This window comes from Morus notabilis, unplaced genomic scaffold (genome assembly GCF_000414095.1).
Source record: "Morus notabilis unplaced genomic scaffold, ASM41409v2 Scaffold2518, whole genome shotgun sequence".
In the NCBI taxonomy this organism is placed as follows: Eukaryota; Viridiplantae; Streptophyta; class Magnoliopsida; order Rosales; family Moraceae; genus Morus; species Morus notabilis.
In genome coordinates, this window is record NW_010365048.1 from 124,553 (window position 1) to 135,771 (window position 11,219).

The 11,219-nt window shown below is 32.9% G+C and overlaps 1 protein-coding gene across 1 annotated transcript; it reads right to left on the reverse strand.

Annotated features, from left to right (window-relative positions):
• Positions 1 to 5,700: 5,700 nt before the first annotated feature.
• Positions 5,701 to 10,639, reverse strand: LOC21387490 (floricaula/leafy homolog). The gene is made up of 3 exons (XM_010107302.2): positions 10,193 to 10,639; positions 8,712 to 9,157; positions 5,701 to 6,226 (listed from the first exon to the last, which is right to left on the reverse strand). Exons 1-3 carry the CDS (start codon positions 10,629 to 10,631, stop codon positions 5,810 to 5,812), a joined length of 1,302 nt encoding a protein of 433 aa, XP_010105604.1. The 5' UTR covers positions 10,632 to 10,639; the 3' UTR covers positions 5,701 to 5,809.
• Positions 10,640 to 11,219: the final 580 nt, after the last annotated feature.

The following is an 11,219-nucleotide window of genomic DNA, read 5'->3' on the forward strand; positions in this document are numbered from 1 at the left end:
GTAGCCGATATTTTATTTTCTTAATACAATAACGTCTAAGACTAGATTTTAGTGTGTAAATTGCCACATATGGAAAAAAGTAGAACGTTTTGTTTTATTTTACTTCATTTTATATTTTGCCACGAAGAAGGAGCATGGGATTTTAAGAAAATGAACAAGTGTAGGATAGTTGTTGCACATATTACAGTTCTTGCATGTATGAAAGATTGTAATTTGAATTTGTGGTGGTTATAGTTTAATGGGAAAGGAATAAAAGGTCATGGAAGGAGAGTTTGAATTCAAACTTGGGAGAATGATTTGCAAAAGGCAGTAGTGTAATATGTAATGTGATGTAATGTAATGATCATATGCATATGATGTGGATCTCCTAGTGTTTACATTGCCTACCACATAACTAGTGATTTTTTTTTTTTTTTTTCATTTTTTTGCTGTGAAATGACCAACTAACTAGTGTTTTGGTTCCATGTGTTGGGAAAGACAGAAGTGGGTCTCTCCCATTTTCCATGCCGCCAAATAAAACCAAAGTGGAAAGACAAAAGTTGGTCTCTCTCAATTTGAGTTAAAAATGAACGGAGAAAATTGTGTTAAATGCAATTCTGTTGGCCGTATTTAGAATTGATTCCTTTTTTTATATTTTTTGAGAAATAAAAAATAAAAACGCTTTTAAAATGACGTTTGACGTAATAAAAATAAAAAATAAAAATGAAAATAATTTTTTTATTAGTGTAAAATGATAGAGAAATGAAAAATGACTTTTTCATTTTTTGTTTTCGTTTTTTCATCTCTCGAGCAGAGAGAGAGAGAGACATTAATGGATTTTTTTACACTAACATAATCTCTTGATAAAATTACCAAACGCATTTTTAAAAATGATTTCTGTCTACGATTGAAAACGTTTTCATTTTCATTTTCATATAAAAAATAAAATCATTTTAAAATGAGTTCTAAACGTGCCCGTTGTTTTTTTCTACATCTTTCAACGAAAAGTCTAACAAACAAACTATCTTATTGCATTTAGCCATATTTTTATGTCTATTTTTTTACTAAATTGTGACAGAGAGGGTTAACCGATGACAAACTTTAAGTTTAGGACGTAAAGGGACATATTCTAAAGTTCAGTAGACAATATAAGGGTGACTTTATAGTTCAGGGGGTATTTGTGAGAATAACTCATAAAATAATTATAATTACAAGAAAGATGTAAAAGGATTTTTTTTTTTCAATTGTAGTAAATAGAAAATTTATGAAACTAATTTAAGTAAATAGAAGATGTTAAAACTATTTGAAGTAAATAGTAATGTATCGTATAAATTTTTCATTTATGACTGAAAAAAATAATTTACATGATAAAAAATCTTTATTTACTTAGAAAAAAAATCTTTTTTTAGTCATAAAAAGAGAATTTACGGGGAAAAAATCTTTTTAAAAATTGTAAATACAACATTTACATAGTAAACTGCTATTTATCTCAAATAATTTTAAAATCTTTTCAATTATTTACTATAAATTTTCACTTCATCCTTTATGCGAATCCATCGAATGAGGGCTTTTAAGTTTTTCCATTTTTTATGTATTTCAAATAAGGAGTTATGGAGGTTTGTCAACCTTCATTTACTTCCTGCCTCAAACAGGCAGCTTTCACCTCATTGGATTATATATTTCCAATGTCTCTATTATGGTGTTAACCTTTTCATACCATTTAACTTTACAGATAAGTCATTCTTTCTTACATTTTAATATTAATTTTGATTTTTACTTTTATTCCCTTATTTATAATCTTAATTTTTTTCAGGTTCAATTTGATCCTTGGTCTTTATCATGTTTTATTTTTTCTTCCAAACAGTTTGATAAATTTTATGTGTTGTTTTTCAACATCACATGATTTATTCTTATATGTTTTTGGATAAAGCAATTTCTTTCCACCATATCTATTTTAGATACTTCTGTTTGCTAAAAAAACAAAAAAAAAAACAAAAAAAGAATCCATTGGGCGAGGGGTGTTGTGTTGGGCCAACAAGCAAAGGCCCTCAGTCAGTCCATGTGTAAATTATATTGGTCCATAAAGGTGCTACTTTTTTTGTCTCTTCAAAGGTGATTTTATTTGCCCTACGGATGTAAGAACAATAACTTAAAAAAAAAATTATCTTAATCTCAAATGCAGAAATTTCACCACGAGAAAATAGAATATATACCATAATATATATATATACATATATTTATGTATATTACTCAGAGAGAATACCATTTATTTATAAATGGTAAGATCTTACTGAATGTGTGTTCGATCATGTATTGTATAAAAAAAAATTCAAAATCTATCAGTTTTTGCGAATTGAATTCACGGATTTCATTCTTTAAACTTAATAAATATAACAAACATCCGAAAAAAAACAAACAACCAAATATAGTCTTTTATCATTTATTAATATTACTTTAAAGTTCAAACGAGAACATGTGGACAACGACAATTAGATGATTTTCACTTTCAAAAAGACAATATCCTTAGCAACACGATGTGGAGAACGACAGTAAATAAAAAAAACAACAAAACATTAAGGGAACGTTTGTTTTCTGTATTCGTCCCTGATTTTGAATTATGATTCATGATTTTTTATAGTGTTTTTCTCTCACAAAAACACACGTAAAATGAGAATGATTCTGAATCTATGAACTAAATGTTTATTAAGAATGTGATAAGGAACAATAAAAACGACAATTAGAAGTAATACGACGAGAAACGACATATTCCATGACAAACGATAATATAGATTTTAGAACAATAACAACAAGAAATACAAAACAAAGATACAATTAATCGAGTCACCGAGAAAAACCACACCTCGTGGAACAAAAATTAAATTTTAAAAACAACAAGAACTAGAGTTTAAAAAACAATTCCTCAAACCAATTCCACTGCTCTGATTAATATGGGTTGTTTAGTTGGAGGGTTGTGGATCGAGGGTTTGAACTCAAAATGTACATAACATTTTGAATTTGAATTTGGGTTTAGGATTCATTTAAATCTAAAATTGAAGGTTGAACTCAACTTTACCCCTCTAAAGTTCTTAAGGTTCTAACCTAATTTACTATTTAAAACTCAATTTAAAAGTTCTCACCAATTATTTTCACTCACATTTTTTAAAACCCCATTGTTCTAATAATGTAACCAAACATTTGTTTAAATTTTATTTCTTGTTTAGACCTTAAACTAACAAATGTCGATTTGAACCACAAAAAACCTACATATAGATTTAAACTCAAAAGTTAGTTTAAACTCACACAATTTAAACCGGTGACGCGGAAGGAGCCTAAGACTTTAACATTAAAAATTTCGTAATTTAATTATTAATATCTATTTGCTCCAGTTATCTATTTTAATAGAAAGTTATTCGTGAGTCGTATATTTGTCGCACCTAATTAACAATATCTTATATCTCTTAACTATAGTAAAAAGCACATAACACATAATAGTTTGGAGTAATTCCAGGAAACTTATCATAAAATTCACATAACACATACGCATGAGATCATGACTATATATACACCATTTGCTTTAAACCAAGCCAATCAAAACAATACATAATTAGTACAAATACAGCAAAACAGAGTTAATTAACAATTCATTAAAAGAAAAAAAAAACAAATAAACAACCAGGCAAAACAACAAAGATAAATGAGTAAAACTCCAATACATAATTAAGGTTCCTAATGCTTCTAAATCGGGTTCTTAATTACTAAAAAATGAAGAGGAAACTCCAACAAAAAGAGATTCAAACTTGGTAGATTAGCAAAGCAAAGAGATTCAAGTTGAGATCTCTTTCCCCGTATAGCTATCAGACAAAAAGAAAAGGATTCTTAGAGCACGTTTGGAACTTATTCTAAAATGATTTTATTTTTTCTATGAAAATGAAATATGAAAACGTTTTCAATCTCAGACAAAAATTATTTTTGAAAATGCGTTTAGTAGTTTTATCTATAAATTATTTTCAGTATAAAAAAACTCATTAATATATATCTCTCTCTATGTGCTCGAGAGAGGAGAAAACGAAAATGAAAAATGAAAAATGACTAAAAATCGTTTTTCATTTCTCTCTCATTTTACACTAAATCAAAAAATCGTTTTCATTTTTATTTTTTGTCTTTATTGCGCCAAACGCCGTTTTGAAAACGTTTTTATTTTTTTTTCTCAAAAAACGTGAAAAATAAAAACAGGATCACTTCCAAACACGGCCTTAAATTCGGTAGCTTTTCTACTGTTCTCATTGGGGTCATCCTTAAGACTAGAGTTTCTTAACGAAAACACTTGATAACGTTAGGGGAAAGCTCGTAGTCTTCTGGTAACTTCTTTACTATTTCCAAGTTCATGAGTTTAAGCTTATAAATTTGAGGATAGTATGATATTAGTTAGCTGCAAAAAAAATCATTTACATTGAGGTGCTCTTTTCCAACATTGTACAAAGTTTGTAAATTGCTGGGATTACTTAACTGCAAATGTTCACCAATGAAGTAAAAATCGCTTGGCAAGTATAAAATGTCGCAACTTCTCAAGCCTCCAAATTACACTTTGGTACCTCAATATTTCCAAAAGATGTCCTTAAATCTAAAGTCAGCAGGCAGGCATCTCAAATTGCCAATAGCTAGTACGAAAACTTAATAACCGTAAGTGGATAAGATTTCCAATTTCTTTAGGCAACTACCATGAAGTTCCAAGAGTCTCGGAATAGTTTCCAAGTCTCAAAACTCGTGTGCGTTTAGAGTAAGGATCCGTGTCATGGTTCGGATCATGGTTCATGGCTCGCTACAGTATTTTCTCTCACAAAAAATACATGTAAACCGAGAATAATTCTGAATCATAGTTATGAATCTATGAACCAAACGTCTTCGTCTGAACGTAATTGAACCGAGGTTCCAGTATTTTTGAAGTAGCCATAGAGTTCTGATCTGATTTATAACTATGAGAGACCTAAGAGAGCCATTTCCATTATTAAAAGAGGGAAGAAAATCACTGAAATAATGATTCCTCATAGATGGCAAGTCTTCGTACCTTGTTTTTTGGCCCTACTATTGTTTCTGCAGCAGAGGACATAGAATTTGCTACTACATTGTCTTTATTCCTCAAATCAGCAAATTGCATAAAGTTTTCCTCTTGAGCCTCTTCCAAGCTCAGATCCCGCATGAGATCATGAATGCGGTACGGGGGATGTTTGTTTCTTGTATTCGTCTTTGATTCTGAATCATAATTCATGATTTTCTACACGTAAAATGAGAATGGTTCTGAATTATGGTTTTAAATCTATGAATCACACACTCACTTAATTCTTCCAGTTGAATCCAATGTTCCTACTTGAATCATGTTTCTTTCTATTAACTCACTCAAGTAATCATATTCTACATCCTCGGCAATTATTGTTGAACTCTGTGTTTGTTGATCTAATGATCATATGAAACCTCCTGCTATCCAGGAATAACACAATTTTTTGACCTTTATCTCATGATCTTCAGGGAAATGAGCCAAGTGCAAAAAACATGGCTTTAAGTGATATGGCATTCGAATTGATCATGTGATTAGCTGTCAGCATTCGAACTGTACATGTGGGCTTCACTAGTACTTCATTTTTAACTCGTAATAAAAACAAGATTGCTATTAATATGTTAAAACACCGTACCTACATATATTTATATAAATATATATGGGGTAAATATTGGGCAAAAAGTCAAATCGATCACTAAAATTGGGAACATATCACGTAGAAAATTTGAGTTACACCTTGATTTTTTGTTTTTTTGTGTTTTATTTTCACGGTGTAATTTAGAAGGATAGATGGTGATGGTCATGATGAGCAGCGGCAGCAGAGGTGGAAGCAGCTGCGGCGGGCGTGGTGACGGCGTTGCGTTCGGCGTGGCAGAGCTGGCGGAGCTTGGTGGGGACGTACCAAATGGAGAGGCGGGGGTGGGCATTGAAGATGGAGTCGATGTCCCAGGCGGCCTGGCGGGCAGCGATGGCGACGAGGGGGTTGTAGCAGGCCTGCCTCCCGGCCCCGACATTCTCCCCGCCCTCCTTGTAGGCCCGCCGCCCGCCGCGCTCCTTGTAGGCCCGCCGCAGGGCGTTGGAGCCCTCCTCGTCCAGGCAGTGCAGGGCGTAGCAGTGCACGTAGTGCCGCATCTTCGGCTTATTTATGTGGCTCGCCCCTGCCTTCTTTGCGAACCTAAACACTTCGTTTGTCACCTGCATGGATGCATGCATGCAAATTCAACTTCTTTTACCAATATTCTATATAAATGTAATATTAATTGGACACTAAATATGCCATAGAATTATTCTCGTTAATTTTTTTTTGGATAATAAGTAATTTTACCAATGAAAAAGTTGCGTTAGCCAATATTCCAGATATATAATATTTGTCAGGAACATTATCGTTTAGAAAAGTTCATGATCGCAAATATTTTTCCCTCTCTTTTTGGTACCCTAAAATTTAGAGTAATGAGTCATTGCATTAATCTATACCTTCTCCACGCCCATAATTATCCTCTGCTATTGTTTGGAAAACTAAAAATGTCTTGGAGCTCAATTGAGTTGTGGCAATATGTGATGCAATCATGCAAATGTTAGAGCAAAATGTGTGTGTATCTGTACTGATGCAAACGATTTTTTTTTTAATATATATATGATATTGATGAGATGAAAATTAATTGACGCAAAATTTGAGCAGAAAGATCTTCAATATATATATATATATATTGTGTATGTGTGTATCTCGGTTTTTAAAACAAACAAACCTCTAACACCGTGCAACTTACTAATTAGTGGAGGAAATTGTAAGGAAATATTTAATTCACTGATTTAAATTTAAATGTAATTTTATATAATAATTTTTTATTATAATAAAAAAATTAAATGTGATTATTTTTAAAAAAATTTTACTCTACCAAACCTTAAATATATAAGTTGGTTTTACTCTCCTGGCACGTGGCCAGATCTCAAGTTGGCACATGTGTAAAACTACTCAATCGTGACATGACCCAAAACAAAGTGACTAAAGTTAAGCTGGCGATATTCTAAACACCATCAAACTACTTAGGAAAGCAACATATCTATCATCATCTTTAAAATAAAATTAAAAAAAAATAAAAAAATAAAAAACATAGGAATCTGTCGAGGGCATCACAGACTGTAAAAAAAGAGAAAAAGGACTTCTGAAGTGTTGACAAGAGTAGCTAGCTAATAGGCCACTGCCACACGTACCAGCCCTAGCTTATTAGCTTAAGTCGTACGTAACAAATTAAAAGAATTTCAAATGCATGGCGATCATTCATTTTTTCAGTTTTCGTTTTTTCATTTTTCTCTCAAATGTACTTTTAACTTAATTTCTGGTCAGTCCAACCAGACCTGTTGAGTTGTCAAGTTCTGCTTGGAACAGCTGCTTAGTAAGTAAAAGGCATAGTACAAACTTAGAAATAGGTCCCACTCAAACATGACCCCCAATCAGTCACCCCAGTCGACACGTGAGCCCCCTTACTGACTAGTAACAGATGATCTCCTCCAGGTGAAAATTTCATCGGAAACTAGCGTATTTTATTTCTCTCTTTTTTTTTTTTTTTTTTTTTTTTTTTTTTTTTAAAAACATTTTTAATTTTTTTTTTTTTTTTTTTTTTTTTTTTTTTGTTAAACGACATTTGAAGAGATAAGGTACTAACTACTAAAGCAGATCAATTTATGCCAACGTTTTATTTTTTTTTATTTTTTGAATTTTTAATTTAAATTTAGATGTTATTATTTTTTAATAAAAAAATAATATATGATTATTTTTGAGAATTTTTTACTGTAATAAAATTTAAATTAATAAAAAAAATGAGATTATAAAATTTTTTTTATTATTTTATTTCTATACACTAAATTTGTATTTTATTTCTCTTTCTTTTTCTTTTTTTTAAAAAAATTTTCAGCTTGTGACATTTGAAGAGATAAGGTACTAACTATTAAAGCAGATCAATTTATGTGAACGTTTTATTTTTTTTTTTCCATTGTTGAAAAATTCTCCGGTGAGTAGCGTTATGTAATCCTAAACTATAAGATTATATAAGGTCCTTTAATTCGTTAATTAAAATTTTTAATTCGAGTGAAGATGTTATTATTTTTTAATAAAAAAATAACATGTGATTGTTTTTTAAAATTTTTTACTGTAATAAAACTTAAATTTTAAACTCAAATCGATAAAATGAACGGGATTATAAAATTTTTTTTATTATTTTATTTCTGTACACTAAATTCGTATTTTATTTCTCTTTTTTTTTTTTTAATTTTCAGCTTGTGACATTTGAAGAGCTAAGGTACTAACTACTAAAGCAGATCAATTTATGTGAACGTTTTATTATTATTTTTTCCCTTTGTTGGAGAGTTCTCCCATGAGTAGGAGCGTTATGTAATCCTAAACTATAAGATTACATAAAAATTATATGAGAATAAAAACAGGTATTTATGAATCTCATGGAAATTAACTAGCATGTAAAATTTTGTTTTTTTGTTTTTTTTTTACTTTTATTTTGTTTATTAGTTAGTCAGCTAGTTATAATAAATCCGAAAAAGGACAAGAGCACGTACTATAGTAGATGTAGTTATTTAATGTGAAATAATTATTCATACTGAAATAATTTAATATAATTTATTAATTAGCTTCCCATTTAAACAATAATAAATAAATAAAAATGATTACCTTGGTGGGGCATTTTTCGCCACGTTCCTTGGCAATAGTCTGGACCTGAAGCAAGAACTGTCGGCACTGCTCATAGAGATGGAAGAGGTAATCCAGACCGTTCTTTTTGCCACGTGCCACCTCCCCAGGCTCCGTCACGATGAAAGGGTGCTCCCTCTGCCGTTCGCAGCTACTCATCCTTCCTAACTGCTTTCCCTTGTAACTATTATTGCTGTTGTTTACGACGTCGTTTTCCTCCTCGTCCTCGTCTTGATCTTCCGCAGCGGCGTCGTTTTCCTCGAGCATCATCATGCCGCTGCTGTCGTTTGGGTCCAACATCAACATTCTCCTCATGTGGGCCACGCCCTTCGAGCTCCGCCGCTGCTGCTTCTTCTTTCTCTCTCCTCCTCCTCCTCCGCCGCTCCCCACCATCTCTCTCTCTTGTTGCACTGGCTCCTCCGACAGCCCTGTAATATATACACACACACACACATATATATAGACACGCATATGTATTCAACATCATACGAAATTTCTTTTTAACAAAATTAACAGTAAGCAAATGAAACAGTGATAAACAAAAACATGCATATGTTAGTTGGCGTGGCAGGTTTTCATGAGACAGGAAATGGTTTTTCTTTGACACCAAAACTATCATGCATATATATGTTCGTTGAATGCATTGAACAAAACAAAACAAAACAAAATACAAGCTGCTAAAAGGTACAATGTTGCCTGTATCAGTTGATTATTGAATGCTCTTAAAAGCGCAAGAAATGTTGCCCTTTTTAATTTTTCATTTTTCACATCAAAGCTATGTAGCCTTAAAAGCACACACACAAGTCTTTGGCCTTTTGGATAGGCATCCTACATGTATAGCTAGGGACATCAAAGAAGTACCAAAAGATCAAAGCTATAGGGTTTACAAATCCATGACAAGAAAATACAAGAAAGAGAAAGTACATAAAGGGCTCGGTTTTTAATTTTGGATTCCTAAGAGTACGCAGGATATGCTTGCTTTGCAAAAGAAATCAATAGCGACAACAAATGACAAATCGGTGAAAAGAAAATTCAAAAAAAAAATCAAGAGGAAGTACCTAGCTACTAGAAAATAAAAAAAAAATAGCCTATACATGCATATTGTAGGCTTTCTTTGCTAGAAAATCAATGTAAGAAGAAAAAACCAGAAAAAAAATAAGCTATATATCTAGCCATGAAATAGCATTAACGTCCAAAAAATCATCAGAAGTGACAAATCCAAATCCATAAAATTTAGAAAATGCAAGAAATTAGAGGGAAGTACGCACTAGAAAATAAAAATAGCCTATACATACAACGCATAGGGTTGAATTATTTTTTGTGTACAAATAAAAGTACACATAGGCTTTCTTTGTTTAAAAAAACAAAAAAAAACAAAAAAAAACAAACAAACAAGCAATAGCTAGCATGAAACAGTGACAAATCTAGAAAATTGAGATTTTTTTTTTGTTTTTTGCTGTTACCTTCCTGTGAGTGAGCATCAATAACGTTAGTGGGGGTGTCGGCGGCCGCGATACGGCGGTCGCCGTCGTAGTAAAGTAGGTCAACTTCTAGACGACGGCGCTCAGCCCTAACGGCGGCCTTGACCCCGTACCTCTCTCCAACAAGTAGGTCCCACCTGAAAATATGGGAAAGGCTGCTCATCATGTCGTCGAGCTCCTCGTCCCTCATGTTGACGAGCGTGCTCGCCGTGAAACCTAACTCCGCAATCTTCGCCGCCGTGTAGTACCTTATTCCGTACGCCTGGAAAAGCTCCTCCAGCCCCCCCAGCTGCTCCCCCCAGTACCCTCCTCCTCCTCTACTCCCCGCCTCCGCCGCAGCCGCCGGGCCCACCGCCGGAGCCACCATTGGTCCACGTGGGTCCCACTTGAACAGGCTCGCCGGGAAGGCGTCAGGATCCATAGTAGTAATACGACGTCGGATTTCGATGACTTTTTTATTTTTGGTGCTTCTCGCTCTCCTCTACTTACTACAGTGATACTACTATTCTGCACTCTTTGGTTTGTGGGTTCGTAATTTATATTTAATTACAGGCATTTTTTGTCTTTCCGAGACTGCCCTTGTTGGATTTTTGCTCTTTTTTTTCTTTTTGCTCATTTTTCCCGAGGAATAATAGAAGAAAACTTGTTTCCAGTCTTTTATGAACTTCTGAGGCTGATCATGTTGTGTTTGACAGTCGAAGGCCAAACAAAAAAGAAAAATCACAATCTCAGAGCAAATTTGTCAGATTGATATTTTTCGATTTGTTTTTCCGATTATTTTTGCTCATTATTTTTCCCGAGGAAAGAGAGAAGACTTGTTATGATCAGTTATGACCTTTCTGGATGTGGTGTTGATCATGTTGTATTTGACGGTCGGGGTCTTAATTTAACCGAAAAAAAAAAAAACAAAACAGAATCAGAACCACGTTGTCATTATTCATTGTGGTGGGTCCCTTTTCTTTCAAACCACTTACCACGTCAGCTTTAACAACATGATTAATTAAAAAAA